The sequence below is a fragment of the Crocodylus siamensis genome, chromosome 5, assembly GCF_052110815.1.
Source record: "Crocodylus siamensis isolate JL-2025a chromosome 5, ASM5211081v1, whole genome shotgun sequence".
Lineage (NCBI taxonomy): Eukaryota > Metazoa > Chordata > Crocodylia > Crocodylidae > Crocodylus > Crocodylus siamensis.
The window spans coordinates 144700108-144716628 of NC_143399.1; the positions used below are offsets into that span (position 1 = coordinate 144700108).

A 16521-nucleotide genomic window follows, 5' to 3' on the forward strand; every position below is an offset into this window, starting at 1 on the left:
CTGCCACTGTGTTATCTGTCCCCTCCCCACCCTGCCACATACAGAGACTGCTTGAACCACTTGTGGCATGCATGTGGCAGCTTAGCTGCCCCTGGTAGAGTGGATGTATCCTGACACACCTCTATTCAGTGGTCTTCCTCGGTTCCCTATATGGTCGTGTGTAATGCAATGACCTGATTAATTCATGATTTCAGCTGGAGTGTTTGAAGAATGATTTTAACAAATCCCTGGAGATCTGTATTTCAAAAATGTATTTGTGTGTTATATTGTGTGCTTGCTGCATTGGAGACAGATGTTCAGGGCCTTTGTCTTCAAAAGTCTAATTCTCTTCCAACTGATTTAAAGACGTCACCTTTAAAATTGGGGGGTGGGGGGTGGGCAGGGCTTTTATCCTGAGTAGCCATTATGCCTCATTCATAACCATAAGACACCCATTAAAAATCTTAGCAAGTGCTATAATTCTATTCAGTGCATTACCTGGCAGATACATTGGTATGAGAATGGCCACATAGACTATCTCATGAACCCTACGGATATGGGGGTCTCCAATACCTAGAATAGAACAGAATAGAATAGAATAGAATCGGCACGACAAGAAATGTAGGACACGGATTACCAAAATTTCACTGACTATATATTATTACGTTCAGGAAATCTTTGTTCTTCAGCAGGCAAAAATAGTAAGTGCGTAATTATAGTTACTTATTTATATTACGGTGGCACTTAGGAATCCTGGTCAAGGATCAGGGCCCCAGTGTGCCACGTACTGTGCAGACAAGTAGCAGAGAGGAGAATCGTATGTCAAAATGCTCACAAGCCGCATATCAAGCAGGATATAACAGGTGGGCAAAAGAGGCAAATGAGATGGCAGGTGAGTCATAAGCATAAGCTAGCAATAAAACAAGTGGAGATCCACAGAAAAGTGGAGGCCACGATAAGGTTAAATCAGTCTGGAATTTTTCCTACTGGAAATGAACATGGAAATGACTGTCATTTGGAACTCAAGTGAAATAGACAACGAGCCAAAAAAGCACTAATTTTGATTGTAAATGTTTCTGATGAGCTTTAAAGCTGGTTATCTTCCTTTGCTCAAGATTAAGTGCTTTTCATGTTACTCAGGCCCAAATTCTCTTGCTCTTTACATGCATATAACAGGTGTGCAGAAGGTATAAATTTCTATTCAGCCAAAGCCCAGGGCTAGTAGGTATTAAATGCTTGCCAAGGAGAGCTCTTCCAGGTTTTTAGCTCCAATTTTAGCTCCATTATTAAGCACCTCTAGCTGAATGGTTAAAGCACTTTTAGGAAGCAGAAGACCCAGGCTTTCTAGTGGCTTGCCCAGAACAGTTTTGAATGGCTAAAAGAAAGAGTCTTTACTATTTCCCAGGTGATGGTATTCAGCTCACTCATAGTAAGTACATGAGGAGTCATCCTACCCCTCTCTCAGTTGATGGAACTAGCACACGAAAAAGCAAACTAAAAAGAAACAAGGTTGTTATTCAGCTTTTTTGGCACTTTTCAAATCCATGGTTTACATACTGAAAGAGCTCATGAAAAATATGCTACTGTATGGATTATCTGATGAGCTATTTTTTAAATAAAGATAAGGAATATTTAAAAGTAAATAGTAGAGTACATAAAAGGAGGGGTGGATGCCTTTGCCTTATTAAAGAGTGTGTTTGTGCTTTTCGGTGTAACAGGTATCAAGAAAATTCCATTAGCTAGATTTTCATTGGAACAACCTGGAGCTAAACAAAGCAATTCACTTTCACAGAGCTGGGACAGTCCCAGATGCTCCACTGCCAGCAAGTAACAGCTCTGAAATTAATAGTGGTTGTTCAGTTTTGGGCCCCCATGCACTTGCACAATTTTCAAACATCAGCTCTGATCAGGACTTTGCCATGTACTGACCCAGAACCATTTTTTTCAAATTCCTGATGAAAGCCCCACTTCAGAATTGGAAACACTGGCCACAGGCCCCAAATTAGGAACTTTCCTGGAAAATCCTGAACAGTTGGTTACTTAGTTAGGTGTTCAATGGCCATTACATTTCAGTAAAGTATTTACCTTTCCTTTTTGCCGTTAGAAAATTTCCCTTCTCCTATTACCCAAAAGTCTTCAATGATCCTGAGGCCAGCAAATAGGGGAGGAGGTATTAAAAGATACAGATGGTATGTAAAGAAAAACTGAACTTCTGCTACTGGATTAGGTTGATCACGAACAGGTGAAATTCACTATTGGTTTATGCCAAATTCTTTTGTTATGTCCCATGGGAGAATCCTTCAGGATACAAATAGTTATGTCGGTGCATTGGGGTATGCTTTGAATCCTTCCTCTGTGTAAGTGGGAAAATGTGGTTTAATTAAGTGAAGAATGCCTATACTTATAGTAAGCAAAGGCACACCACTGTGTACAGCTTACTGAGTGATACACTGTTATCCCAGGGATAAATTTGGGATACCTTCTGCACCCCTAACAAATGATTGTTAATACATGGATGCAACAAAGTACCTCTATGTTGTTTTAAATTATCCCCAGACATAGTCAAGCATGTATGTAGGTTGTAAAAGTTCAACAATTGAGGAAAAAAGGTTGGTTAAAATATGGTTACTCTTGCCAAGTGCTGATGCTTTCATAAAACTGCTCTAAGGGAACGCTACAGTGATTACAGCCCCTCTACCACAGGTAGTCAAACAGGGTTGAAACACCTATCAAAAATGAATTGCTCAGAACCATGTTCCTGAGATACCCACCACTATTTCATAGTCTCCATGGGTGCTCTACACGAGACATTTATTGTGTAGTTGACTAAGTAACTGCACTGTAAACATCTCGGTGTCTACACATGGATTCCTCTTAGAGCACACAAAACTAATAAACTCTGCAGCAGGGTAGTCTTGTAAAATACAAGTATGGGGCAGCCCATGGAGCTGGGGTGGGGGGTGGTGCTGCTTCCCTCCACCCCCTCCCACCCATCTCCATGTGCTGTATGCGGGGCTGGCTGGGGCACGAGGGCTGCCTGCCAACTAGGTCCACAGTGAAGCACCCTGTGCCCCAGCTAGACACCCTCTCAATTCCTGCAGCACGTGGAGATGGAGTGAGCACAAGCAGCTGCTTGTTGCTTATTGCTGTGGAGCTTTTTCATGCACAGCAGCACACATATAGACTGCCCTGGCTGGCTGGGGCACAGAGTTTCTCACTGTGAGGCTGGCTGGCAGGCAGCCTCCACACTGAGGAATCGTGCCCCAGGGCAGCCTCTTGGCAGCACATGGAAACAGCAGGGGAAGGAAGGAGAGAAGTTTTCTTGCTGAGACTCCTGGTTAGCCCTGGAATGAGAAACCCTGTGCCCCAGCTAGCCAGGGCAGCATCTACATGTATGCTGTTGTGCATGAAAAAACTCCTGAGCAATAAGCTCTGGCATTTATTTGTGTGCATTAATCGCACGTGTAGACTGGCCCCATAAGTATGAATGGTGGCTTTAGTGAGAAAGGTCAGCAGGAGGTACGGTCAGATTCATAGATGATCTAGAGTGAGACATAAGAACTGCATCTCCCATTCAAATGCATGAGAAATCAGAAGACTTCCACAGCTGTTGCAAGATAAGTTTTGTTATATTCTTTTGCAGTCGCTAGAGGTAATAGTCACTCATAGATGCTCTTATTTTAAATAGATCTTGAATCACAGCAGAAGTAAAAGAACCTGTGTTATCATGCTCTGAAATGGGATGATTTTTCACTAGGTTGTGGTCTTCATCATCAGACTGTCCAAGTGGTTGCTTCCTAATTGATTGCTATTTCTTTCCTATTTGACTCTTGCAGGATCTTTGAGCACCCCCTCCCCTATCCCTTAATGTGTATGCAGATTGTGCTTGCTCAGCCCCCAATGATTCACTTTGATTTTTTCATTTGAAATGGCCTATTAAATTATAGGTCTCTATGATAAGATGTGAAACCAGGATCAAAATAATATCAGGTTTCAGTAGCCTCCACTAAAACATCACTGAGATGCTCATTCCTAATTGGAGTGTATGACATAGCATCTTCTTTGGAAACTGTCACAGAGCTGCAGCTCACTTTTAGTGTCAGTGACTAATACCACTCCTCTCTCTTTTTGATTTGTAATCTAAGAAAAGGTACCTGTCATATGGCTAATACGAACAAATTCTGTTTCTTTCTGTCTTTGTTTGTTCTCTTCCCCACAGGTAAAATTAGTATTTTCAAAGGAACCTTCAAAGCCAATGGCTCCACGTATCTTACCAAACCCACTAGCAGCTGCAGCAGCAGCTGCTGCTGTGGCTGTGAATTCCCCTTTCAGTCTTCGAACAGCCCCAGCAGCTACCCTTTTCCAGACTTCAGCACTTCCTCCAGCACTTCTACGACCAGCTCCTGGGCCTATACGGACCACCCATACTCCTGTGCTGTTTGCTCCTTACTGAACTCCAAACAGGAATCAGTTGTACTGCAATAATTTTTCAAAACAATTCAAAAAAGCAAATCAAGAACATTGAACTATGCAGTGTTTATTTATAGTTTAAAGTATATATGAAGAGCCAGGACTTTTGATAGAGAATTGGACAAATTCTAAAAGGGGGAAGGGGCAGTATTTTCTCCAAATGAGAGCATTCCTCTTGAATACTGATCGTTTTAGAAGTGATCTCCAGCATTGAGTCATAGTGACCTATAGAACTTATGAAGCCTTTTTGACTGTGCTTTTTGGCACATGTTTCCCTGCAATGTCTTTCCTGCTTTATGAAACAACTTACAAATTTGTCTAAAGGGCATTAACTGGTTCCAATGTACATAAAATACTTTATTCTGTAGATTAAAAGAAGAAGAAGAAAAAAAGAAACACTGTGAATAGTAGTACCCTTACTGATCCTCCTGCCAAATCAGCTGTTACCGGGTATTTATCTGAACAAAAATAGATACAATAGATGTCTTGTAAAACAATAGTAGTGTGTCTCTATCTATGCCACTAGGTTTCTAACTGAGTTGCAAGAGATGAAACGAACAAATTATTTCACTTTGGTAAGTAGCCAAGATGATGATGACAATGTGGAGCTGTTCCTAGTTAGCAAACTATCTTTTTATCACCTGTAGGGGAAAAAAAAGACCAAGTTCAGAGACATAAAGAAGTTCTGTGGTCAGGACAAATTAACAGCTAAAGAAGATTTAGCACAAAAATCTGTAAACTGTACACAAAATAGGGCAAATTTCTATGTAACTGAAACTATATGTGTGTACAGTGCTTGTATCCAAAAGCAGTAATTCATACAGAGCAGAAGTTCATTAAAGGCATTATGGTGGACAGCAAAAATATAGTATTATCTTGAGTTAAGCATAACTCATTAATGCTAGAGCAATGGGAAAGACAAGAGTGGGTTACTCATGGTCATGACTAGCAAATTAAAATTGAGAGTGAAATCCTGTGTCCATTGAAGTCAACAGGCCATTGACCTGTTGCCTGACCTCAGAGGAATCAGGATTTCACCCCAAGAATGGCAAACATTATTTTTATATCATACCAGTGGGAGTGCCTGCAAGTAGAGAAAAATGTATTGGATCTCCCTTCCTTCCTTAAGTTCTTCCTTCCTTTGGTATAATCATAAAAATGGCTATGTTCTCTTGCTTTATTTCCTACTGATAGGATATAAAATGTGTTAATGGGCATTCTTAATATAAATAGCAAAACACAAGGCACCTGTTATAACTGCACATCATGGGCGAGGAATAAACACAACCCTTAGGATCCTCGGGGACCCTAAATTCTATAGCTGATATTTACATACTGACAGCTTAGAGCCTTATATATTCACTATGAGGCTGAAAGGGGTGGATCGTGTCCCTTTAAAATAAGGTTTATCAGGGGTATATATAGATATATTGTATATATGTTAGAGTAAGAAAAATAACTTATAAACAGAAATTCTACTATATAAAGTAATTATATAACCATTCAAATTCACACGTGGGTCATTAAGTGGTAAGTAACAAACAACAGAGAAAAAAATTAGACGTCTCAAATCTCTGATTCTTGCTGGCTGCTTTTCCCCCTAGGGAGCTGAAAAGTATCTATTAATATTATAGAGTGGGCTGCTCAGTTACAAGCAGCCACTCTGATGCGTAGCTAAGTGAAATGCCTGCCATACATTTAAGACAAATAAAAATTAAAAGCATAATTTAAGTTTAGGTTTGGGGGGGTGGATTTAAAAGATTTTATACAAAATGTATTAATGCAAAATATTGGCCATGTTGTTGCTATATAAACCTGCTTGTGGTTAATATTAGCAGTTTGGGAGGTGTACAGGATGGGAATAAACAGCACTTTTGACTTTCAGTTCGTCAGTGAGCCTGCCATACCCATTAGAACTTACCATTTTTTAAACTTCTCTGCATATAGATTTTATAAAAAAAGTAATAAAGAGAGAAAGAAAAGGTTCCATGGATGTCTGTGTCTAAAGAATTCCAAAGATATGCTTTTATTTATAAGTATTAATTAAAATAAGTTCTATATTAATGATGTATGTATATATTATTTCTCCCATTTTATTTGCAAAAGTGTGTGCCTTGACAACAAATAGTCTTGTGGTTATATTCAGTTTAATCAGATGTAGGACATAAATTAGATGCTGTGGTGATTTCAGGGCTACTTCATTAGCTAGACTGCTTTAGCCTAAGATTTTCAAAAAACAGGAGAATCAAGCTAAGCATTGGAAGCCATATTTAGGCATCTAAAATGTGGGCGGATTGCTAAAAATGCTCAGCACTCAGCTACATACAACATGGTCATAGAGAAGCCCACCCTTAAAATGTTAAGCCTGTCACTCTGCACCTTGGAATATTAATCTACTTTCTTAAGTGTGTGCATATAGATTTTGGGACCTAACTTTAAACTCCTCTCTTAAAAACTGTGTTCTTAGTTTTTTTAAGACATTCAGCCTATATTCCTCATGCAGTAGTTGTAATGCCATCAATACTACTGTTGTATAAAAATCCCTTAGGGCCAAGGCTTGCCAGCTATACTCCGTGAACCACTGTTCATCTGCAGAGTCTTTCATAGTGTCCACAGACTGAAGCATTTGACAAACAAGCAGAGGGTATGGGGTAGTCGGAAAGGAGATGGTCCAGAAGGGAAAATGAAGTAATGTGCAAAATGGAAGAGTGGGAAAACCACCAATAGCTGTGCATGGCCTGCTGGTATGTGAACACCTGTTGTACATCCTGCCACACCGATGCAATGCCACTAAAACCAGTGGGCCGACCCTTGTTAAAATTTTGCGGCCTGTGGCATGTATGGAGGCACAGTACTAAGGGCAGAGTTGATGCAACTTTTGCTAGGAATAAACAGTGTCATTTCAACTATATCTACATCAGTAAATTCACAATGACACTTTCTGTTTTCTTGGACCTCTTTTGTCACAGTGCTCTATGGAACAATTTTTGTCCACACAAGTCTCTTCTAAATTTCAGCTGTAAACAACAAACTCAACTCTTTTTATGTCTCTTACTCACTACCTAATAAAGGAATAAGCCTAAATATTAGAATGTATGGATTTTCTGTGCCGTGCTGTCCCACCACCTGTTGACCAGCACCTGTTTGTCAGTAGCAGATCAGCATCCATTGGGATCCAGACTCTTCTGGTAAACAGCTGTTTGCTTAATATTTTCATAAATAAAGGTGAACAATACTGGCAAAACAATCTATTTGATCGGTGGTGGTTTAAAGTCAAATGCATGCCCACAGTGTTTGAAACTGGGACTGCTGTACTTAATTCTCTTTGCACATATTTGTGTTAATAGACCCAAGACAAAAAACGCAGGAAGGGAAAAATGCCTTCTCTTAGCACAGCAGGACCAAACAGAAACCTAAAGCCTATGGAAATAGGTCCCATGGGCTGAACAAACTGCTGTTTGAGGTTCCTAGGCTAGTTTGTTTAAATCTACCTCAAGTGTCTCTAAACTGCATTGCAGCCTGCAATATAGACTGAGGCTGCATACAGGAATTCATTTCTATTGGAAGATATTTCTTCCAGTAGAAAAATATTGGGCAAGCTCTTCAGGAAGGGGGCTGCTCCTTGGGCCATCCCCACCTATAGGGAGCCCATTACTGGTCACCCTGTTCTCTCTCCTGACTGGGTTGGGGGAGACTGTCAATGTGGCAGTTGCCACAGACAGCTGGGAAGAGCTCCCACCCTAAGAAAATGCCTCCTATCCCAATTCTACCATTCAGCTGATGGACAGCAAGGGGTATTGCCCTATGGCAGGAGCCCTCACAAGTCTCCCCTGCAGGAGAACAGCCTTTGCTCCTTGCACTTCTCCAGCTTGACCTGGAGAAGTGTGGGGAGGGGCATTCAGCCATTGTGACAAGACATCCTGCCTCATCCTGCACTGCTCTGGACTGACCCAGGGGTCAAGAGTCAGGCATGCAAAGGCTTTTCCTAAGCCTTCTCTGTCTTTTAAATTGTCACCCCCCACTGCCTAGCTGAGGGGCAGAGATGGCAAGGACAAGCCTGCAGGAGCAGGGAGTGACACGTGAAGACATTTCCCCATTTGCAGCTCCCACTGACTTTCCATTGCTGCCAGCTGAGTGGTAAGTCAGTGATTTAAAAGCTGGTGGCTGGGAGCAGGGTAGCTCTACTCCCAGCCACTGGCTTTTTAAATCATAACCCTTCTGCTCAACAGGGCAATGGGGAAGCAAGCAGCTTGGAGCTGGCAGCCAACAAAGCCCCTGCCTTCCTGAAACTGGGCACTGCCTGGTTTAGAGAAGAGGCAGGAAGCAGTGGCTGCTACTCCCCTCCTCTCTCCACCCCTCTCTCCCCTCCTCTGTCAGTCTGTGAGATGAGGGGAGCAGCTGTCCCTGCACCTTCTTAAGGCTGAGGTGACTCCATGTCTTGGGAAGGAAGAGGAGCCTTTCCCCCAGCTCTACTCCACCTGGTACCCAGGAGGAATTAAGTCAAGAAAAAGTGTACAGACATTTAGTCTGCTGGGAGAAACTCTTCTGGGAGCCATTTAACCCTGATTATTCCAGGGTTAGTTTTCTCCAGGAGCTCTGGGAGAAAAAGCCTGAATATCTGTGCACCTTTACCTTCTATGGAGAAACTAGCAACCCTCCCAGTAGAAACTGAACGTCTGTTTCTAGCTGAATTGAAATGGGCGCTAGCCTGGAGAGAGGGTACCCTAGCTGTTACCAGTCCCTTTCATCAGATATTTATAAATTCAAAATAAAGAAACACCATTAGGGTAGGAGTCGGGGTCTTTATTTCCCTTGTATGTCTACTTTTAGCCACGTATATAATACTTAGATTCCTTAAAGAGAAATTGGATTTTGATCTTGGTCTCCTGCACCCTAAAAAGTGTTCTATCTGCCAGGCTAAAGAGTCAAGCTCCAGTGAAAGGTTAGTTATTTATATACAAGTGGAACAGCTCCAACAGGAAAGAGTCTCATTCCACAGCAGAACAAAACCAGCATCAACTACACCTGCTGACATTTGTCATTGCAATAGAGAACAACCCTATCAAGGGTGAAGGGATTTACCTGAGATCCAGCGGGAGACCTGATTTCAAATCCCTGCTCTGACTAATTTTGAATAAATAATTACCATGTTACTGGGCCACAGAGCGAGACTGATTTTAGCATGGCAGCTATAAAAGTTACCTGAGATGTCAGTCCTTGAGGCAGTTCCCTAAAAGGAAATATGTAAGGCAAGAACTTGAACCTGGATGTCTTACTTAGCAGGTGAGAGCCTTCATTACCCAACTATTTTGGGGTCACCTTTAGATTCATGTTTGGGTCTTGTTCCAATGTGTAAGGAAAACAATCTTCAAGACCTCTGAATATTAAAATGAAGTATCATTCTTGTTTTCTTGCTACCCTGAGCTCTGAATTCAAGTGGGGGCTTTAAGCTCCATTATTATATAAAAAATGAAGACCAACAAATAACTGTAAAACTAACTATGCCACATAGGCAAAATAGTGCCTCCTTGTTAGTGTAGGTACTAATAATGGCACATGAAGCCAAGATCTTTTTTCAGTTTTAGAAAATACAGATTTTAGGTTAATATATGGCATGAACTATGAAGATTTCAAGGTCAGTGGTTTATATGTTCTGATTGCAGAAACAGCAGTGCACAAAACACCTGCAAATCTACAAATATTGAGATACTTGTTTGATGAGAAACACAGTTTAAATTGTATTTAACATTAATTAAAAAGTCAAGAGTTAAAATTGTTTTGGCCTTACTTGAAAGAAAAGTAGAAGGCTTCTTTCTTGAGCCAAAACATTTTGGATCATGTTTTCATACTGTAGTCGCACAAAGCTTTTAATTTTGCGAAGTGTTTTGGAACACAGTTTATATGAAAGATACTCTTCCAACTCAAGTCATAATGTACTGAAAATGTGGTTGAACTTGACATGCACATTCTCCTATTAATAGTAAAAGATATGAGGAATTAATTCATAAATAGAAAACTAGTGTTAAGTGGGCCTTTTTATCATTGTATCATATTCTTTCTGAATGATCCGATCATGTCTTCAGATAGGGTTGCCAGAGAAAGTTTATGGGTGAGACTCTCAAGAGACATTAGGCACTTCACTGCAGTCTGGAGTCAGGCACCTGATTAACTTTGAGAAGGGGATCTCTGCTTATTGGCTTTTGTAAATCTCATGCTAAGACATGTAACCCTCTACATACACTGTATAGGTAACTCGGGCTCCTAACTCAGGGCTTATCTCATTGTTAAAAGTTAAGCAGTAAAATGCAGACCATTGCAAAACCTCAGCTGCCTCGTTGATTTAGCCTTACCAGTCTAAGGAGTTAGACATTGCAATAGGAGTTGAATACCTAGGAACTTTTGAAAATATCATAATATGCCTCTTTAGAGTACCTGAATGTTTAAAAAATATGGACTTCCGGGAAGTTTCTTCTCCATTATTTAACTATTTATACGAAGTGGACAGGTCTAACAGGAGAACTTGAGAGACAATCTAAACAGCTTGGAAGATTTTCAAATCTTTCAGTTCAATATGATCAATCATAATCAATATATGGTACATACAGGTTAGGGCTGTGTGAAGTTTCAGTTGCTGATTTGATTTGGAGGAGATTCAGCCTGATTTGGCAGCTGAATCTCCAAATCCAAATCAAATTGGGAGACCAGTTAAAAGGTCTGAAATGATTCAAAGTCTCTGAATCAATTCAGAAAACATTTGGAAAAGATTTGGAGATTTGGGCAGTCCCCGCTCACCACCACAGGAAGCTGGGCCTGGGCTCTGTGCCAGTGGGGGGGGCGGCTGAAGGAGTGAGAAAGAGATCACGGGGGGACTCCCACCAGACCTCATCCCCTGCCTGCTCCCTCAGCCCCCCTGACCACCCCCAAACTCCCACCCACTCTCTCAGCCCTGTCAATGGCTGCCCTGCCAGACCCCAGCATCTCAGCACTTGAAAAAAAAAATCCCCACACTCACTGGTTGCTGCTGTGGCCATCATGGCCTGCCCGACACAACGCGGGGCAGTGGAGGGCAGTGGGTATCACCCCCTCCCCCTCCCCACACAGCCTGGAAGGAGCTGGTGAGTGTGGGGCTTTTTATTTCTTTTTTTTAAGTGCCGGGACACTGGGGCTAGGTGGGGCAGCCATTAACGGGACTGGGAGAGCGGGCAGGGGATGGGACCTGTTCAATTTGGAGATTTGGCTGATTCACCAGTGGCCAAATCTCAGAATCAGATTCAGCCAAATCAATTTCGGACACTGATTGGAATCATAGAATCGAAACACTCTCCCCCAAATTGGCCGAATCTAAATCTGAAGTGAATACTGGCTACTTCATACAGGCCTAATACATATCTTACTCCCCCACACCCTCTAATTTCTGTGGGAAGCTGCTTCAGGCTAAGCAATTGACATTTGAAGAGAATAAAGGCATTTCCAATATATTGTATTGTATTGAGTCATAGGAAGAGAGACAATGGTTTTCTGCATACCAGTCCAATTATATAGCTGGCTATTCTTAAGTACTTGAGTAAACCAAGAGCTAAGGTTCAACAATATTTTACAGACTTAGATGCATTAAAGCATAGCTGATGAACTTTTGCATATTTTCATAAATCTAGCAAACCAGCAATTTATTTCTTTGTTTTGGCACTATTAAATATTTTCACTCATCTGTTGGAATTTTTAAAAGAGCATGAACTAGTACTCAGCACCTAAGCATGATAGATGTATTTTGATAGTAGATTGTCTATGAATATGAAACTGAATCCTATTTCCATTAGAATGAAACAAATAACTCTTGTGGCTATCAAATGTTCAAGAATGGAACACAATCTATTTCAGTCTTCCCCCAGGTTTAGACCACTGAATTTCATTCATGAATATTGCTAATGATTCTGTGAGATGCTTTAGGTTTCTTGGTTCTTATTATGATTATCATTAGAATAAATGTGACCACTGAAGTAGATTCTGCATGGCATTCACAACACTCATTCTTATCAAATGCAAAATGTTCACAGCCATATCTCTCTCTTATTATCCTCCTAAAGTTTGTAGCTCAGGAAGATATAATAAAGTTTGTAGCTCAGAAAAATATAATGTTATATAACACAGCAAATCACAGGAACTGCTTGGATTACTGAGTCTAATTCCATGAGTCCCTGAGTGTGACCGGTAGAGCCACCATCCACCCACAGGGCTTTCCAAGGGTCCAGAAATTTGGTGGAGGGGTAGTGGTGGCAGCATTAATTACTACTTTCCTGCTGTCAGGCTTCTAGACCGATGGGGATTCCTGCAGGATGGATAATATGGCCCTGTCTCCAGATCATGCCAGCATGTGGCCAGATCTAGATACTCAGGATCAGGCTGGTATGAGGGAATAGGCTGACCTGTGACTGGATCTAGGAGCACAGGTGTGGGTCAGCATGTTGGTTCAAACCTGTGGATCAACCCCACATACCAACCCCATGCAGCACCTGACCCATGGACAAACCCCATGCCATTCATCCAGCCCATGGGGTCAGAAGTTTGGGTGCCACTGATCTAGTCCAACCCCCTTCATGAGGCAGGATTTTCTGTATCCAAACCATCCCAAGCAAATCCCTGTCTAACCTATTATTAAAATAACACAGTCAACCCTACTGGAAAACTACCACAGGTAAGGGTTTTTAAAATGTGCTTGACAGATCCAAAAACATACTTTTTTTACAGGGTACATTTAATTTTTAAGCAATTTTGAAGATTTGTCCTCTGTGAAATCTGACTCCATACCGAGATGTCCTCAAAGAACAAGTGTTTAGACTGAAGATTTTGGTTCTATGGTGATTTCTGGTTAATACTGTGGATTGCAATTTAGACCAGCTCAGATAAAATATCCCAGTGGTCACTATAGGAGGTTATGACCATATGTATAGATACATAATGTAGAGTATTAACCAAGCTTAAATTATTTATTATTGTGTGTGTGTGCACGTGCGCACACACGCATGTATACATGCATGCCTATGTGTCTCACAAGGTTGTTTCCTCATGCACAAGAAACATTATTTATAGAGAATATATGTGAAATATATGCAAAAGACAGATATCTTTGATAATTTGTGAAAAAAGCACCATGAAAATGTTTGCTTTGAGAAAATATGTGCTTTAAAGAGTTATTGGCATTGCATGTGAAACTGAAAACTTGATCCTGAAGTCACTGAAATCAACAGCAAAACTCCCATTTACTTTAACAGTCTAGGATCAGGACTTTAATCATTATGAAAGCTTTGAAGTTCATTGAAGATATGGAGTTGCTGCTTGTGGAATCAGTTAGGGTGTAATATTGAAAAGCACTCTTCAAAGCCCCCTCAGTTCTCACTGAAATCCCTGGGAACTGAGAGCATTTGAGATCTTGCAAAAAAGAGGACTCTGAGTCATTATTGCCTCAGGGATGAAACACATTCTTCCTGAAACACACCTGAAGTGTTTCTAGCACTGATGTTTTCATCATCATGCTCCCACTGTTTTGCCAGAATGTGGGATTCCAGATCAACTCTGCAGGTGTCAGTAAGATGTTTAAGGCCATAGTCGTTTGCTTGCCCCTTTTCAATGGCTCTGCAAAGATGAACATAGTAGTAGTTCCTCTGTTAATAATTCACCTAGCATGGAAGAACACTTATCAACTGGAAAAAACTCTTATAAAGGACTTGCAGCCAATGCTTAAGGGATGCACTGAATGTAGGAGGAGATTTTGAAGGAATACAAAGACTAGCTGGCATACACTACACAAATGAAAATGGTCAGCAGACACAATGGAGAGCAGCTTTCAGTTACTTTAAAAAGTACTGGGCCTTGAGTTGATTCAGAGCTGGATAGATGTGAGGAAGCCAGACATCAGGGAGCACAAAATATGAGCAGTAGATGAGTTTAAAACAGCAGCAGCTTCTACAGTGGCAAAGTACATATCATCTTCATAGACAATATATTAATACTATTATATCAATACTGCCTGAAATGTATTCTGTGATTTATTGACAATAGTCCAATGGCAGTTTCAGTTCAACCCTAAATCAGATTAGTTTAGGCAAACCAGCTTCTTAAATGTGTATTTACAACTACACATTGTACTTGCAGTCTCACAAGAAAAGAAATTCTGAATATAGAAACATTGCTAGTGAAACAATGGAAATATCATCTGCTAATCAAAATGAAACATGAAACACAGCTATTTATGAAAAACAGCTCATAGGGCCACCTTCACAGCTGGTGTAAATTTGTGTAACTACATTGAATTCAATAGAGCTAAGCAGGCTACACTAGCTGAGGATCTGTCCCCTACACCATCTGTGCTGTCAGACTGTACTGAATGTCAGTAATGTCAGTTTGTTTCCAATTTTGGAGGCAACTGTTTTCAACAGTACAAACATCAGATACTAGCAGTGTTAGTGCATGCTATCACCAACATTCACTCAGTTATGTGAGCAATCACAGTTGTAGAGTCCCCAACATAGTCCAGTAAAGTCTCAAATATCCTGCTTATTTTTGAAATGGGACTTAGGTTTTTTTAAGTCACCTTAGTGAAAATGTTATCCTCAGTCAAGGTCCATATGCTAGATGAGCCCCCCACTACATGCAGCAACCCCTACTATGACTACCATGTAGGCAATCCCCTACCCACTACTGCCACTATCACCTCACCAGTAATTGCCTGCCCTCCCCCTTCTACACAGATAGGAGTAGCACAAGTCCTTTCACTCAAGCATCCCTACTGCTACCACTGCACAGGTGATCCCACTCCCACCCCTGGCACACAAACAGTGCAAGCCCCTTCCCTCCTCCTATGTGAGCACCTCCCCCCACTTCTGCTACTGCCAAGTGGATGATCCCTTCACCACCATTGCCATGTAAGCAGTGCAAGCCATCCTGCCTAAGCCCCCTTAGTGGTGTTGCCACATGGGAAGCAAGATCACTGGGCCTCCTGCTAGGATATTCAACCTCCAGAGACCCCCAACTACTGCTGCCCTAGCTGCTGAAGCAATGGGAATAGTGGCAGCCAGGTAGGAGCTCAGGAGCTATGTGTTAACTGCTTGTGGGCCAAATGCAGGTGCCAGGCCATAGCCTTGAACCTGGCACCTTGGTCTGACAGTATGGCTATTTATCTCAGCCTGCCATTCCATGGTCAGCTACCCAGGAGGGTCAAAGCTACTGTGAGACCTCCACTAGTACCTAATTCATCACCCACTCCCTGTCAGCAGAGTAGGTGGCTGGGGTCAGCATATAACCCCCAACTGGGAACAGGAAGTATCTGAGTAGCAGGGTAACCTGACCAAAGACTTTATTGGTACTCCCTTTGGCTTCATCCTCTGATCTCCTGGCTTTATAACTCAATCTGTCCCTGGGTTTTACTTTTGGATTGACCGTCTGGCCTCCTGACCCAATTCAACCTCAGATTCCACTTACTCATCCCAGCCCTCACCAGTTAAGTGGGCCCAGACCTGGCTGCCCACATCTTGGTGTGAGCAGCCCACAGACTGCCACTTGGATAGCTCTACCTTAGGTCTAGCAAGACAAATTCTCCAAGGAACTTTTTAAAGAGGAGTTAATTTTGTTGGGAGCAGAAGGCAAGATTGAAACTTATAAGGTAGCTTCAACTTTCGGGAAGCCTTGCTCCCCCTGTCCCTGCCTCCCCATTGTGCCCCTGCCACCTGCCACTCTCACCTGTCCCTCTTGCCAGACCTGGTACCTATCCCCCCTGGCCACTTGCCCATCTGCTGCCTGCTTTCCCAGCCCCCACAGCTTTGTGCTGTGCTGACTGGTGCCTTTTCACCAGTTCCTGCACTGCCCCTTAGCTCTGCAGTGAGATCCTCACCACCCCAGGGCTCACACTATTATGTTCCTCCACACCATGTTCCTCACTGCTCTGGGTCCCACACCAAGTCCTATGCTATTTGTGCCAGGGCCTGTACCACTGCATGCTTTGCTGAGTAGATTTCCGCTACCTTTTCTGACTGCACTGCATTTTAACTTGAAACTTGGTTTAGCCATGTTGAATGGGGG

The 16521-nt window shown here is 41.9% G+C and overlaps 1 protein-coding gene across 5 annotated transcripts in view; it reads left to right on the forward strand.

Annotated features, from left to right (window-relative positions):
• ZNF385D (zinc finger protein 385D) overlaps window positions 1–11509 on the forward strand; it is a 739383-nt gene extending 727874 nt beyond the window's left edge. For 3 of the 5 annotated variants that reach the window (XM_090046559.1, XM_090046561.1, XM_090046563.1), the window contains one exon: window positions 4199–11509. In XM_090046559.1, the coding sequence (XP_089902685.1) occupies window positions 4199–4432 (234 nt within the window). In that variant the 3' untranslated portion in view covers window positions 4433–11509. The remainder of the gene's footprint in view (window positions 1–4198) is intronic. The other 2 variants (XM_090046560.1, XM_090046562.1) reach the window with 1 other exon arrangement.
• The last annotated feature ends 5012 nt before the right edge of the window (window positions 11510–16521 follow it).